Source organism: Tyto alba, unplaced genomic scaffold (assembly GCF_018691265.1).
Source record: "Tyto alba isolate M040663 unplaced genomic scaffold, T.alba_DEE_v4.0 Super-Scaffold_10, whole genome shotgun sequence".
NCBI lineage: Eukaryota > Metazoa > Chordata > Aves > Strigiformes > Tytonidae > Tyto > Tyto alba.
Genome location: NW_024881262.1, coordinates 28,884,324 through 28,901,132, shown reverse-complemented (window position 1 = coordinate 28,901,132; position 16,809 = coordinate 28,884,324). Strand labels below are relative to the sequence as shown.

General features: G+C 51.2%; 1 protein-coding gene across 1 annotated transcript in view; it reads right to left on the bottom strand.

Moving 5' to 3' along the window:
- Window positions 1-5,555, bottom strand: part of RYK (receptor like tyrosine kinase) — a 59,844-nt gene extending 54,289 nt beyond the window's left edge. Inside the window, exon 1 of the mRNA XM_032992625.2 lies at window positions 5,216-5,555. Coding sequence (XP_032848516.2) covers window positions 5,216-5,555 — 340 coding nt within the window. The remainder of the gene's footprint in view (window positions 1-5,215) is intronic.
- Window positions 5,556-16,809: the final 11,254 nt, after the last annotated feature.

Below are 16,809 nucleotides of genomic sequence, written 5' to 3'. Positions count from 1 at the left end.
CATCCTTTCAAGAATTTGAACATCCAACTGATCCCAGCACACTGATTTTCAGCTCCCTTTCAAAACAAGGGCAACTAACCAGGCGACAGACAAAGGAACAAGATGATCTCCAGTCACTACAAACGCAGCGCAAGCACCATACAGCACTTTTGACGTGAACTCGTGTTGCTAACTCCCCAAAACTGCGATGTTAAGAAAGCTCTTCCACACTATAAAATTAAGACACTGCTTGGACAAGAGCTGCATTAAGTAGATGTTTAGTCTCCGTCTGAAATTCACAAAGCTGCATTTGGGCTATAATTTACCAGGGCTCTGCTCAGCCCTGGTGAGGCCACCCCTGGAGTACTGGGTCCAGTGCTGGGCTCCCCGATACAAGAGACACAGAGCTACTGGAGAGAGTCCAGCAAAGGACCACAAAGATGATTAAAGGGACTGGAACATCTCTCCTGTAAGAGGCTGAGAAAGCTGGGGCTGTTCGGCCTGGGGAAGAGAAGGATCAGTGGGATCTCATCAGTGTACATAAAAACCTGAAGGTGTGCGCAGAGAGAACTGAGCCAGGCTCTTCCCAGCAACAGGACCAGAAGCAATGAGCACACACGGAAACACAGGAAGGTCTGTCTGAACATCAGGAAAAACTTTTCTACTGTGAGGATGACTGTGCACTGGCAGAGTTTGGCCACAAAAGTGGTGGAGTCTCCATCCCTGGAGATGTTTAAAAGCTTCTGGGGACCTGCTGCTGGACAAGCAGCTCTTGGTGGCCCTGCCTGAGCAGGGGGCTGGACCAGGCGACCTCCAGAGGTCCCTGCCAACCACAACCACCCTGGGAGTCAGCGGTACAGTTTAAAAAACAACCAATCAACCCACCCCCTGCTATAACAGATTTTGCATCGGTTTTGCATCTTACAACCAGACAACTCACTTTAGTAAGCTGCACACTGGTTTCAAGTGAAATTCCAAAGCATGTAAAAAAAAAGTCACACAAGCGTTACAATTAATTTAACTCTATAATTAAGCAACTGCAAATGTAAAATCAACAGAAGACAGCATTCGATATGATTGTTCAGAAAAAACTAGGCCAAAGGATAATAAATTTGCAAACTCAGTGCAAACATTGAGGACTAAGATTCTCCTGCAATTCTAATTTAGTACCCCCCCGTGTATGTATTATGATAGCCCTTAGTTACATGATAACATGGTATTTTTTCCCCCACGGGACTAAAGTCTCATTTAGTGTTCAGGCTAGACTTGCCTCTAAAAAGAACCAGAGCCATGTGATGAGGAAGCCTATCCACAAGACCAATTTCACAGCTGAAAGGTATGTAGCCTACAAAAAAAAAAAAAAACCTGCAAGAACAAAAAGGATTGCCCTCCCTGCTTAAGCATCTTGCTGCTGCCGTAAACAATTAGGTGGCATCTCATGAATACTGCAAAAGAAATGTCTGCAGTGCAAGAAAAAACGCTTAAGCATTAAGTGCTAAATAATGTTATGTATTTTAAACACAACAGCTCAAATCCTTAATTATTAAAGCTATCTACCTAATATTAAGGAATATTTTTTTACCTTCTTCTCTAAGCCTTAGTTCATTACCTGCAAAGCAGAGATATATGTGCCTTTATATCACAGGCTCCTGTGAAAAGCAGATCGATGGAGCATTTCAATATTAGGCAAACACTACATTCTGATTTCACAGGAAAATCTGAATGAAAGCCACTAAATCAAGCACAGACCTTCTGCTGAATAACTCGTCACTAATTTAATACCATCTGCCCTGTGTGTTTAGCATCACAGGGCTGTTGCTGGAAAAAAGTGGTACTATCAGATGGTGGCGTTACGCCTATACCGTTAGCCACTCCGTAAGACCAACACTACTTTCTTCAGGTTTATGTGCAAGCCCAAAAAAGATTCTCTGTATCAACCAGCTCCAAAAAGCTACGGATCACGGTGCTGAGCGAGTTCAGAGACACCACTGAAAAGAGCTGTGGTGCTCTGGACGCATCTCCCCAGCAAGCAGCGTTTCAATTCCTCCTCCCTGACTCCCCATCACCCTGCACCTCACCCCTGCTCTCACTCACACACCTCTGGCTCCCGCTGCCATCGCTGAAGTCATCACAACCAAGTCCCCTTGACTAACTAGCTCCTCTCTCGCTTTTTACCTTTATCCCATCTATCACTGAATCCTGCCAGGTGTGAGTGGAACCTGACACATTCAAATATGTCAAAACCAAAATTTCCCCCCCTCCCCCCCAAAGGTTTCTCATTTGGATGGCTGTGAACATTTTCCATGGGAATAGCATGAGATACGTCTGACAGAGACACCATCTGCGTGCCATATAGCAATTCCTGCTTTCAGACCATGAGAACTCCGCAGCTTTTCAAAATAAAAACCCATCTCGTACAACAAGACAAGCCAGTTTTCCTCTCTGTAAAGTTGTGAAGATTTTAAAACAATTCCTCCCAAGGCAGACACATGGTCAGAACCACACACCCTAACGGTGAAAATCTGGCATAATCCTATAGGAAAATAGCAGTTTTCACTATAAACCATAGTATCTATCCTTCCTCCACACCACAGAAAGAACAGCAGCCACAAATAATCTTATGCAAGTCACTGTTTCATTTACAAGAGCCACAACCTAATTAAAGACACAGGCCAGGGTTCCATAAGACACCAAACTCTGGTTTTGAGGAGAGCAGAAGCACTGCAATGTGCCACTGAACCGGTTCAGCCTCACTGGTGGAGAAAAACCCATGCATGGGCACAGCCCCGCAGACCTTACCTTACCCTTTGGATGCTCCAGTTTTGCACGGAGGACACACCGTATCACTTTCTGTGGCTGATTCAACAGACAATCATGTGCTTACATTTGTTCCAAATCAAATTTGTGATCTAAAGATGTATGGGGACAATATTAGGAAATATGGAAACACGCCACAGGCTGTAGTAACTCCGTGTAACATTTGGGTTTGCGAGCACTTCAGAGAGTCTAAGAGTTTTCTGTTCAACCACAGCAAGACAGTAGCAGAGACAGAGTTTGTTTAGAAACAAAAGGTAAAAGAAACTAGCTTCTACATTTCTATTTGCAGCTTCGCAGAACCTAACAGTTCGCTTCACAAACAACGTCATTTTCCTATCTGCTGCGAATGACTCTTCAATCTGCCAAACCATGGCTTTCCTCAAAGAATTTACAGAAGCTGAAACAGGTCCCTACTCTCTCTGCAAGTTCACGCACATCGATACGAGCACTCAAACCATAAACTTCATTGCATGTAAACACAATTCAGATACTACAAAACTGAGTATTCTGTTCTGTTTTCAGAAGTGTGGAAAACTGGAACAAACCTGTCCGTCCCTTTGGAATTTTTTCTGCCAGAGGAATATGTTATATTACTGGAGATTTGACTGCCTGTGTCTAGATGCCTTGTTAAACTACACCTTAGCTACAATAGCTAGTACGTGTAAAGGATACCACTAAAATCAAATCTGCTCCTGCCAACAACACAAGGTAAATCCTGAAAGCTTAGTTTACAATAGACTTCTAGTGATCCCAATCCCAACAACTGAAAAAAGTGCCAGTTTATCTCCACATTAGACTCCAGTTTACCCAAGGCCTTTGGGGGTTGCAGAAACAGAACAGATCATTAAGTGTCGGATACTTAAAAGTGATAGAAAAGAGCTACGGACAGCTTGAGTAATAAGTGACTTCAGCCATGTTACCAATAAAACACCCATAAGGGAGGTTACAGGATGCAATTTAACTTAAAAAAAATATCGTAACAGCAGATCTTCTCAGTTGCTACTTAATGATGAACAATTACACTAGTGGACCAGGTAAGTCTGAGCAAATCCAATTAATACAGACTTCAGGCACTAGACTCGGGATAGCTCAAACCTTACCATTCAGTGTTTCCAAGATTAACTACTTGTTTAGAAACTCAGCTAAACAGCAAGGCTGACGTTTTTATCTTCTATCTGTAACAGAGCATCTGGCAGCAAGCACATGCAATGTAAATATGATGGCAACAGAACGCTAATCACCAAAGCAAGCCATAAGGGAGGAAATATTTCGTGTTATTCACTCCCCGGGTCCCCTGACTTGGGTTAGCTACATGCTTACAGAGTTCAAATTAACTGGAGATATTTTTACTGTGTCCATTTGATGCAAATAGTCTCTCACTGTTCGCTTTTCAGCTTACAGAAATACAGGACACTTGCTGAAAAACAAATCACTGGGGATACCAACATATTTGTTTTGAGACTTCAGCCACCAACTCTAAACAAGAGCCTAAGCAAGCCAAAGCCTACAGAAAACAAATCTTTGTTTAAATCAGAGATTCTCCAAGCACAGAACTACCGCGAATGCCTTCTGCAGCAGGCCAGATGGGACGCTTCACGAACTGTCTCCAAGCACTCGCACAGCAATTGTCAGCCTGCCTAGAAATTAAGATTCCTTTCACACACGCGCCCAATTATTGCCAGGTCTCCTCTCTGCCCTCTGAATGTCACTCGCCTTGCTAATTAAGTCACGGGCCCTCTTCCAGGGCTTACCTTGCTCCCACGGGCCGCCCTCCCCAGTCACTTGAACCAAGGGAACCCATCACCATCAGGGTAAACCCTTTTCTTCCCCCAACCACACACACACTCACACACACACACACACTCACACACACACACACACTCACACACACACACACACTCACACACACACACACACACGAGGCAGCACAGCCACTCCTTCCCGAGTCGCCAGCCCCCTCCACTCTCCCCACGACTCCCTGCTCCCCTACAGTCCCACAGGGATCCCCAGATTCACCCAACCCCACCCCTGTCCCACACCCCCTCACCCTCTCCAGAGCCCCAGGCCCTTCATCCCCGCTCACAGCCCTCCCCAGCGCCCCCAGATCTGCCACCCTCGCAACAGCCCCACAGACATCCCCACTGCCATCACCCCAACCCTCCAGTCCCACTGACCCCCACTATCCCCAGACCCACCACCTCCACCCCAGACTCCCCCCATCCTCTCCCAGACGCCCCAAACTGCCACCCCAAACCCACAAAACTTCCCTCATCCCTTTCCGAGCGCCCGGACACCCCCCACCCTCAGTCCCACAGACCTCCCCCACCCTCTCCTGGCCCCGCACCCCCCTCCTCAGCCCCACAGGCCCCCCCCGTCTCCCCTCAGACCGCCGCGCCGCCGGGCCCCGGCCCGCACTCACCGATCAGCTGCCGCACCTCCTCCTCGCTCAGGTAGAGGCTGAGGCTGGGCCCGGGACCGGCGGGTGGCCAGTCCGGGGGCCCCGCGGCGTGTGGGCCGGAGCTGGGGCCGGCCTGGCCCTCGGCGCCGGCGGGCAGGAGCAGGAGGAGCGGCAGGAGGCGGAGGAGATGGCGGCGGGGGCCCCGCACCCGGCATGAAAACGACGACGACGACGACGACGACGGCCACGGCGGCCGCCGCCGCCGCTGCCTCCCCGCGCCCGCCTGCCCCGGCGCCGAAAGGGGCCGGCCCCGCCGCCCCCCGCCGGGCTCGCGGCCCCCGCCCCGGCGCCCCGGCACCATCGCTCCGCGGGGAGGGAGGCAGGCAGGGCCGGGGGGGGCAAGGCCGGGAGGGAACCCCCCCGCCCCGCCGAACCCCTCACACACCGCGCCCGCCGCCGCGCCCCGCCCCGCGCACGCGCGGCCGCGCGGCCCCGCCCCCCCCAGCGGCGCGAGGAGCAGCCGTCGCCGAACCCCGGTCAGCCCCCTCAGCCCCCTCAGCCCCCTCAGCCCCCTCAGCCCCCTCAGCCCCCGCAGCCCCCTCAGCCCCCCCTCAGCCCCCTCAGCCCCCCTCAGCCCCCCTCAGCCCCCCCAGCCCCCCTCAGCCCCCCTCAGTCCCCTCAGCCCCCCCCTCAGCCCCCCTCAGCCCCCTCATCCCCCTCAGCCCCCTCAGCCCCCCTCAGCCCCCCCTCAGCCCCCTCAGCCTCCCTCAGTCCCCTCAGCCCCCTCAGCCCCCCTCAGCCCCCCCAGCCCCCCCTTCAGCCCCCCTCAGCCCCCCTCAGCCCCCCTCAGTCCCCTCAGCCCCCCCCTCAGTCCCCTCAGCCCCCTCAGCCCCCTCAGCCCCCCTCAGCCCCCCCAGCCCCCCCTTCAGCCCCCCTCAGCCCCCCTCAGCCCCCCCTCAGCCCCCTCAGCCTCCCTCAGTCCCCTCAGTCCCCTCAGCCCCCTCAGCCCCCTCAGCCCCCCTCAGCCCCCCTCAGCCCCCCCTCAGCCCCCCCTCAGCCCCCCTCAGCCCCCCCTCAGCCCCCTCAGCCTCCCTCAGTCCCCTCAGCCCCCTCAGCCCCCCTCATCCCCCTCAGCCCCCCTCAGCCCCCCCTCAGCCCCCCCTCAGCCCCCTCAGCCCCCCTCAGTCCCCTCAGTCCCCTCAGCCCCCTCAGCCCCCCTCATCCCCCTCAGCCCCCCTCAGCCCCCCCTCAGCCCCCCCTCAGCCCCCCCTCAGCCCCCTCAGCCTCCCTCAGTCCCCTCAGCCCCCTCAGCCCCCCTCATCCCCCTCAGCCCCCCTCAGCCCCCCCTCAGCCCCCCCTCAGCCCCCTCAGCCTCCCTCAGTCCCCTCAGTCCCCTCAGCCCCCTCAGCCCCCCTCAGCCCCCCTCAGCCCCCCCAGCCCCCCCTTCAGCCCCCCTCAGCCCCCCTCAGCCCCCCTCAGTCCCCTCAGCCCCCCTCAGCCCCCCCCTCAGCCCCCTCATCCCCCTCAGCCCCCCCTCAGCCCCCTCAGCCCCCCTCAGCCCCCCTCAGCCCCCTCAGGCTCTGCCCGGCCGCTGGTACCTGCCGGCGCCTCGCAGCCTTCAGCGCCCGCCCTGAGGGAAGGCTGGGAGGGGGTGTCAGCCCCCCGGGTTACCTCACGCTCGCCTTTACCCGGCCTTTCCCTGCCGTCACCCCCCTCCGCCCCGGACCCTGCCGGCCCCACGCTCTGGCCTGACCGTCTGCCACGACCTGGCCTGGCCATTTGGCGCCCACCCGGCGGGAGGCAGGCCCACCGCCCCGGCGCCTCTGCTCTGCTCCACGGGGCTGGAAATTGTGCCAAAACGGGCCAGAAAAAGATGTCCCGAAGTAACCGCCACTGATCAGAAAGTTACCCAGCTGGAAATACTTAGGGAATACCAACACTTTAGTTTAAGGAAACTTCCTTCTTCGTTTTTTTTTTACAACTTTGTGTACTGATGTTATAGATAGCGTCGTAATCTGCTTTTCGCTTTTACCTTGCGCTTACGCTCCTCTCAGAGCTAAGAAATAATAGCAGCGTTTCATTTCACTGTAACAAAGGAGGGCCTCTGGTCTACAAAAGATGGTTATTTCAATCCCAGCCAAGTCATTGCTGCCTATAATGATCCTTAAAGTAAAATCTAAACTGTAAACACGTCTGCTGTTTGTTATAGTATGAAATGCCAGCAGCAGTGCTGCATGACAGCAGATATATTTTGAAAGAATGCAATAATAAAGTCAAACGATGAAAACAACATTAAATTCCAGCATGAGACTTTAAGTCTCCTGTACAAACATTCCCAACCTTTTCCCGAAATCCTCTTCTGTGCGGAATTTGAAAAGTAAGTATTTCTGTTGCAGTTTGGCCCAAAACCCTGTTTCAAGATGTCCACCTTTCCCCCGAAATGCAAAATCTCTGTTGTGATCGGCTCGGCAAGTGGATCTTGTTATTCTGAACTGACATCTTACCTAAAGGTGCCCGGTCCCTCACCCCTCGGGGCTGCTGATGGAAGAGCCACCTCCGTCATCGCTTGCCCACCAGTGTTCAGAGCTGACTGCTTTCCGGCTCCTCTGGATTTCAGAAAGAGCAGTAAGAGCTTTGGTCTTGGCAAATTCATCACCGGTAGCTGCCTGCTGGATCGAGATTTTCAGCATATGTGTCACAATGTCCATTTATGACTATTAAATCAGTTTATAGCTTTGGATTATACACTCCCTTCTGACCTGCCAGGAGGAATTTCGGACCTACACGGGACACCGTGAATGATACCGCAGGCTAAATGGCCATGGAGGGGTTTTAATCAGTGAATCTTTCAGCTCGTAACCATAAGAGTGGAAAGTGTAAAGGAAGTTCTGCTCTTCTAATCGCTGTGGTGAGAGAGAAATTGCTCACACGCTTCCCCACAATAAACATCACTTACTTAGCAGCATGAGGCTTTAAAAAAGGAAATGGCAAACTGAAAGGGGAGTTGCAAATCGCATGCAAGTCTTTAGTTAAATTGACATGGACCATCCTGAACAGGGCTGGTTACTGAGAGAGAGCCCACCATACCACGGGTTCTCCACAGACCATTCCCTCAGTCTCTAAACCCAGAGTCTGGACATGTGTGTTTATTTCCCATTCAGACACAGTCTAAATTTCAGACTCTGCGTATTTTCTCATGCACCTCACTTAGGGACTCCTGGACAGACAGGCAACTTGTCGTGTTTGATGTGATCAAAACCAAAACTGAGGCTCATCTTTGGCTTAGGATTTCTTAACCGCCTGACAAAAGTCATTGCAAAAGCATTCGCAAAACTAATGCACTAAATGAGCGTGAATTTGCACCAAGCTCTGCTTGAGAAACTCAGAGAATACAAAATCAGCCTGTTACAATCCTCGTTTAGTCTCTTAAAGACTCTGTTCACAGTAGCAATAACTAACCAGGCTTCAACTTGCAAGAAGAGAAGGCTGTTAACATCCTAGCAGCGTATCACTCAAAGATGACTAGTGCCGTGTTACCTTCTGCACTTACGGTATTTTCTTTGGCAGAGCCACTCTCACCTGGGTTTCAACAATGCACCCCCTGAAAGGCTTGCCCAGAGACCAAAGCAAAATTTTGACAGCCTTCTCTGGTGAAGTCAGCAGGCAGCCTACATGCTGAGATGCTGCCAAAGCCACCCGAGCGTCGGCATGGATTTATCACGTTGAGAGATCCCTGCTTCGCTCACAGTCTTCTTGGTGCAATGAGGGAACAGCAAGAAATTGCTGCTGATTTCCGGAGGTAGGATGAGCCCAGCAAGACTGAAGAATGTGGTGTAGGCACCAGGCAGGAGACAAACGGCTTTTTTTTTTTTTTTTTTTTTTTTTTTTTTTGTGGTCTTGTTGAAGACTTGGCAGAAGAGACAGGAAAATGCAGGCACTCCTCAGCTATAAACCAGCCTGTGATGGTGATGGGGCCCATAGGAAGTCCCACACGGTCACTCTGCCCCAGTTTCCCCACAACCCATTTCTGGGCTGCCATTCTTCATTAGGAACAAGAGGGCAGTATCCATACAGCCATCCTGTCCACCAATAACACTATTTTCATCTTAACCTCGGTCATCCCTGCCTTGGACACTGGGATATGGTACTCAGCAGAAATGTAATATTCAGCAGAAGGGCCCGTGCTAGATTATTTTACTGCATTTCTTTTTAGTGAGTACGTAACTTGCCTCCTGGAAGTCACTGGCTGATTTTAACAAAAGGTCACCAAAACCGCATAAACCAAAGGCAAATAAACACATTCTTAGGATACATCTGCCAGCCTGTGCAGATGCTTTTAGGGCTAAAGTCATTGCTGGTGTGTCTGTTCCATTATGCCCAGGAAGCTGATTGCTTGCTGAGCCCTGAAGTTATAATTAAAATGCAGTCTGCTACACTTAGAAGAATAATTGGGGGTATTAGAAGTCAAACGAAGGCTTCATGGATGTCAAGAAACATATCATTTGAAAAAGGTGAAAAATGCAACTCACAGGCCAGCTCAAATGCTAAAGATCTTCTGTTGATTTTTTTTGGCTGCATGGACTATTTTTGGCAGGATCAAGTTCACAGGCTTTCAAAACCATTCTGGGTAAGATTATATTGCAAGAGGATACACAAAGTCTCTCCGTGGAAAGCTGCTAGCAATAGCTGTGAATGCACAGCACTCGTCTGGAAAAGTTTTGCTTGGCTAGGCCACGGGATGCATCATTGCTTGTGCTCTGAGCATGATTGTATCAGCATTTACCACCGCTGTGTCCCGGGAGGCATGGAAGAACTGGTATTAATTTCTGGATGTAAAACAGATCTGCAAAAGCAAATAGCTGACAATTGATGGCACTGATGAGAATTTGAGACATTAGGACCTCGCGGAAGACATGCGATACAGGGATACTGATGTGGGTGCTGGAAGATGGGAGACAGGGCTTTGGTAACCACTGCCCCATGTCCAGACTCGCTTACACACGCTGCTGTGATAAAGGGTGGCTTCTCCCGCCTCCTCATTACGATTGTAAATGACTGTGTAATATTCCCTGTAGAGGAGGACTGGCCCCTTCACGTAGACAGAGGAATGAAGTCCTTCTGCCTCTTTCAATCAGTCTCCCAACATTTTTGCCTTCAAACAGTTTCTCTTCTTTATGAGTACCAGGTGACCTCAGTGCTTGGATGGCTTCCAACAAAACTGCACGTTGGTTACACGGCCCAGGAGCCTTCACCTCCTTGCTGCTTGCACAAAGACCTCTACCAGCTAGGCTTCTCCACAGAAATGCTGTGGAGCTTTTTCTTTGCTCTTGGACAGTCCTTAGAAATGGGAAAAAGGGATTTCAGATTTAGGAGACCTAGGAAAAGACATCACAGATAAGCCTGTGTAAGCCCTAGGCTTTCTAAGCTATTTAGTGTTTGTCTTCTCAGGCAACATCTAAAGGGCTCTGTAATGGCAGCAAGAACCCCCCCTCCCGTGAGCAAGGACATGCGTTTACTTCTGAGTAGGGATAAAACCCATTAATTTGCTCTGCTTCACTCCCTGCCGTTTCCTGAGGGGTGTCCCGCTCCTGCCTTTCACGGAGCAAGGTGTCCCAGGGTCTCCAGTTCTCCTCTCTCATCTGGGTGGAAGAGACTGGGGGCTTACTGCTTTTTTTTTCTCCCACATCTCTAACTCTGCCATCCTTTTTCCCACAGCCCCAGGAGGAGAACTGAGAATGAGGGAATGGCCTACGTATTCCATTGTATAAATAGATGGGTGGCTTCCCTCAGATCAGCAGTCACCCGTGGAGCCTTCCAGGGTAGGGAAGAGCTGAAATTTCAAAGTTCAAAACTGACAGAAACGCTTCCTCCTCCCCAGCTCTTTTTACCCCATCTCATCAGCCATAAACAGGAAGCACTAATTGGGAAGGTTGGTGTCCCCTGTTTCCCAAACAGCAGAGAACCAGCACTCCGGCAAAGATAAAAAGCCTCGGACTTCCAGCCTGCTCCCCTCTGCAAGAGACTTCTACTTTTTCTTTTTTTTTTCTTTTTTTTTCTTTTTTTTTTTAATTTCTAATTGTGCACGCGGGTTCATAAAGCTGCCCTTGAGAAGGAAGGGCAGGCTGGTCAGTCACTGCAGAGTCGGACCGCTCGGTCTGGAATATATAAAGAGAGGAAAAGTCACTCACACAGCAGCAGAGGGAAATGCCGTACACAAGTTCCTGGAAATGTAGCATTTAATGGAAAAAACATCCTGGGAACATTAAGCTAACTGAGAGCTACTGTGGCATTAAGCAAGCAGAGGCTGAAGGAAAGAAGAGCATCAGAATACGATATCAGCTTGTGGTTGTTAAGGCACATGTCGTTCCTTTGTTTGCCTTATAAGGGGAGTGTTGCACGCCATGATATTGCTAAATATGAAATAAATTGTGTTTGGGGGCTTGTCATCTCACCTCTTCCCTCCCCAGGACACTTGTGGGATGCTGGCTGGGGTGAGTGTCATCTGAAGTGTTTTCTTCACCAATAAATACATGCCAGGATTTAGGACCATTTATAGGCACGGATTGCACAACCAGGCTTGTATTCCTGTAACACTTTGTTCTGCACTCAGACAATCTAAGCTTAATGCTCAGGTGAGAGTTGGTATCACGACAGGCCAGAAAATGGCGAATAATGCCATTTTGGTGACAAAATTGAGAGAAAATTGGAAAGATGTCTGCTGGAGGGAGTAGAAAAGGCAAATGGGCACCTGTAGTTGGGGGGCTCCCTCCTGGCAGAGGGATGCTGGATCTCGGGAGCTGGCGATGGATACTGCCAGCCCCAGCTTGGTGGGAACACTTCCCATCTTACAGAATACCCCCTCCCGCCTTGCGTTTGTCTTCAGTACGGCTTTGTCTGGATCTGTGGCTAGCGCAACCTGTCAGAGTCAGCGTGCTCTGGTACAAGGCTGAAAATCTTTGGGTTTTTTTCTAGCTCAACAAGGGGCTGTTGGTGTTAAAACCAACCCCTGACCACCCCCAACCCCTGGTGTTAAAAACCACCTTGGCACAAAGGTCCCGAGAATCACTCCGCGGCAGAGACCCCGAGACGAGCTCAACGGTGCTGAACCCCAGAGAGCTGCCTCCGGGTCAGCCTGCTGCTCCTGGGTTTCTGTCTCCTGATTAGTCTTTTGTTGGCTTTTTGGTGCAAATGAACCTTCAAAACTTGTCTTCAGGAGCTTTCTTACATCTGCTAAAAAGACAGACCTTCCACTGTAATTCAGCACATGACTCCAAACGCAGCACCCTTCCTCGGAGAGCTCAATCCTCTCTGTGCCTTTCCCTTTTCTCTTGGGAAGTCAACTGAACGGCAGTTATAAACTTATGCGGTCACGTTTTACAGATCACTTATGTGATTTTTTTCCCTGTGCTCTGGCAGTTTGAGCTGTTTTATGGTTTACCAGGGTTTTTCAGAGCCCACACACAATATAGGAATGGAGATAATTAGTTGTAGGAGTCACTGTACCCCATCCTTCTTTTACAAAAGCACAACTGGAGCATTTGCCCAGGAAGTGGAAAATATTTATTTGTCTTCCTTTCTGAGAAAGTACTAAAATCCCCGTTTTCACTAGGATAAAAGTTACTGCACACAAGAACCAGAAAGAAGTACTGTCCGACTCACCCAGTTCACTGAATCCCACTCACTCTACAGAAGAGGTTGTGGAAGCCCTGGATCCACCAAAGGAAGCAGCACGAGAGAGCATGACTCTGGCACTCCTCTCAGGGTTTAGACTGTTTTGGGGAGCAGCAAGTCTGAATTTCTTTAAGCTGCAGAGATCTAACTAACTCTTGCCTCCCATTTTCTGGCCAAGTGGCATTACAATTCATGCAAAGTCACTGGCACCAGCCAGCAACGTGGCTGGGAAAGAGCAAACCCTGCCCACTCCTTGCATGCAGGGAACGGGGAGACCCTTTTGCTAGCTAGTGCTTTGGACTCTGGATCCTGCACGGATGAAATATCTTGCCTTCAGTCCCAGTTCAGGTGCCCACACTCTCCTGCATGCTCCAAATGAGCATTCCCTAGGTGACTCCTACTCAGCAGGAGGAATACTTGGGAGATTTCTGCCTCTGCACACACCCCATGGAGATACCTGGGCTCCAGCTCCAGTCTGCCAGCTGGGCGCCTATGGTTGGATCCTGCAGATGTGGCAGTGGTTAAGTTATTGGTGTAACCAAATACACTAGACTGTGGTGGATGCTAGGTGATACTAATGAACCCATCGTGGGCAACAGGAATCTTCCTGCAGCTTCTGATGGCCTTTGGACCAGAGCACAGGGCGTTCAAACCCACCAGAACTTGCCCATGGGGATGAAGGAGAGTACCGGTATCGATTTCCTCTGCCTCTGCATCTGCTTCTCTTCCCAGCACTGGGCAATACTGTTAGGCCCTAAGCCCAACTGGGCACCTTTTATTGAAAACAGATTCCTGTAGCTGATATATTCTCCTATAGATAAAACCAGATCCATTTCAATCATGCTTACATTGCAGATCCCATAAGGCAACTATTTTAATAGATTCTTTCTGAGTCCTTTTCTTTGGGCTTGGAACGTACTCAACACCAATAAACCAAAAGACTTAGCAGGATGTTTTGCCTCATTAAAATGCTTTGTGTTTTTGACTGTATTCTGTTCTTTCAGAGCTGCTGTGTTTTCATGGATCCTCATCTTGAAAATGAGGTAGGGGTCAGGAAAAAGGCTGTGGAAAGACAACCTGCCCTCCTCCCAGCCAGCTGTTCCTGGGTGTTTTCAGAGTCCCCGCTGGACCATTCATTCTCCAGCAGCTCACACCACATGAAGTTGTATATACCCAAAATTCAATGAAAACTCCTTCCTTCAACAACAACAAAAAAAAAAAAACCCACATTTTTAAAAGTGCTTTTCATAGATTTTCCAGTATTCTGACATAGATTTTGGTGCTGAAAGACTTTTTAAGGCCCCAGGGTCAGTGGGGAGGGATCCCGTAGGCAGGCACCCGCTTGGGCCAGGTCTTGCCCTGTCATGGATGACAGCTTCCAAGAGGGGATGAGAAGTGATCTGTAGGATCCTTGCACATTTTCACCAGGCCATTCCTCTGCTGGTTAAAACTGTTGTGACAAAAATCCTGAGCTAGGCATTTTCTAGACCAGGTGATTCAGCAGCAAGTCGCTGACCTAATGGAGTGCAAGAAATGGGGAGAGTTGCTCTGTGGGATGCCTCCGTTCTTCCCTCCAGGCTGAATTTTCAGTCCGGTTGTGAGCTGTCCCCAGCTGCATGGATCAGAAGTTATTTCTACTCCTGGTCCAGCATTTGCTCTTGATTGATAGATCTATTGAGAAAGGGAGAAAGAGGCAGGGGACCCGAAGGGGCTGTGTCCTGCAGGGACCAGAGATGGGCAGCTCTGGGCTCCCCCATGCCCAGACAAAGCAGAGCAGCCTCTCACCCTGATGCGTTTTGCCTCAGCTTCCCCTGCTATCAGTTTTCACTGTCTTTAAAAATCACCAGCTACTGGGAATTTTCTTGCTTTGTGATCACCCGTTTCTCTCACACAAGCAAAATAAGCTCCATTTCTTTGTCCTTTCCCTGTAAAGCAGAAGCCTGACCTCGAATAGCTTCCACAGGTCTTATTTCAGCATCTTCCATTTATTTGGCTTCTTTATTGAGCTGTGGGTGACAGCATCCAGTGATGGATCACAGAAACTAATTCTATCTCCTGTTTCCTACTGGAGGCATGTCCACATGGGGCAGGGTGAGGGTTAGGGCAGGTGGAAACGAGCTTTCTGCTGTGGCTGTGGTGCTTAGCATCTCTGGGACGTCACTAAAAGCAAAAGGCTGCTCTTGGAATACCATCTACAGGCATTTTTATGGGGTGAAAGCCATACAGAAAGTTTACAGTCTTGCCGTTCAGTTTCCAGACTACTTTTATTTTGGTAGTATCGGCATCTCACAGCTCGTGTTAATAATCCCTCCTGGAGAGGGCAACAGATTTCCTATCCCTAATTTATAAGCTTTGTCTCGCATGTGGAGGCGAGAGCAGGGAGGCCTGCATTAAAGACCCGCTATTGTGCACAGAACGAAACCAGACAGGGAGAAATGCTCCTTAATGAATCATGCGAAAAAGCCCTCAGCTGGAAACCATCATTGCCACTCGGAGACGTGGGAAACCGTTGACTACACGCAATTTTTAAGGAGCCCTCCTTGACATCTGACCAATATTTGCGGCAAGGAGGGTGGCACGAGCGGAAGATCCGTGTGTGGAAGATCCGTGTGTGCTTTTTGAGGAGGCGGGGGCAGAGGTCTTCTGCACCCAGCTAATTTCGGCGCGGGACCCAGGCGGGGAGAGAAGCCACCGTGGCTGTGGCAAAGGGGGTGACGGCTCCTTGCGCTGGAGGGCGAACCCTCAGCAAGAACCGGCTGCTCAGCCCCTGCTGAACCCCCCGCCCGCCCTCCCCAGCCCAGCCCCGAGGCCGAGCTGTGGGGGCCGAGGGCCTCCCCGCGCTGAGGGCAGACATGGCGGCCTGGGCCAGGGCCGGCGGCGGCGCTGCGCTGCGCGGGACGCTAGGTGGCGCTGTCCGCCCGGGGCCGGCCGCGGCGCTGCGCTGCGCGGGACGCTAGGTGGCGCTGCCGGCCCCGGAGCGGCGGCGGAGCGGCCGCCCCCCCCCCTCCCCTCACACACCCCTCACTCTGCCGGGAGACCCGGGTAGAGCCGGGGGCGCGGTAACATCGCAGGGGTTTTAAAACCAGCCGGGGGTTTGGCGTGACCTGTCGCTCCCGTGTGAACCCAAATGGGTACCCCGGGGCGGGGGGGGGGGGGACGAGCCGGGCTCGCAGCATCTTGGCCGGGGTGGGAACCCCGGGGACGCTTTGCCGGAGCGCCACGGACGCGAAAGCGCGGGGAGCGATCCGCGCGCCGAAACCTGCTCGTAGAAAAAAAAAAAAAAAAAACCGCCCACGGGGCGATTTTAAATACCCAGAGAGGCCATAGGAACAAGTCCCTCCGGCAGCAGAGGAGCTAGGGATAACCTGCCGGCCCGCGGGTTTGCATCGCGCCTTCCCTCCACGGGCGACGGGAACGTGTGGGAGCGAGTCCCGCCGGGGCTCCGGCCGCGCTCTCACACTGCGGGCCTGTCCTTGCTGAAGCCCCCTCCGAGGATTTTATCTGGCTCGTAGTTTCTATCCCACACTGCTTGCCAGCTCTGCCCCGCGTCCTGCCTGCAGCTCGGCCGGCGTGGATGGGTTTCTTCCAGCACCCCTCAAGTGGTCCTGGAGCCCAAGGACGAGCTTTTAATAACGTTTCCGAGCAGCACGCAGTGCTGTTGAGCCCCAGCTGGTGCCAGGAATCATGGTTTAAGCAACACACAATAAATATTAGAATAGCCTGAGCTACAGAGAACTCCTCAGACACCAGTTTCTAAGGATGATCTAATACATTTCTTGGACTCGCTAGTTCTTCGCATTACTCTGCTGCATTTTTTTTCCCCCTGCTATTTTTCTTCCCTCCCAATAAAATGTTTTGGTTTTCTTCTTCTTCTTTTTTTTTTTTTTTTTTTTTTTTTTTTTTTTGCTGCTTAGGTCTCTGAAATGTGCAGCCATGGCAACAGG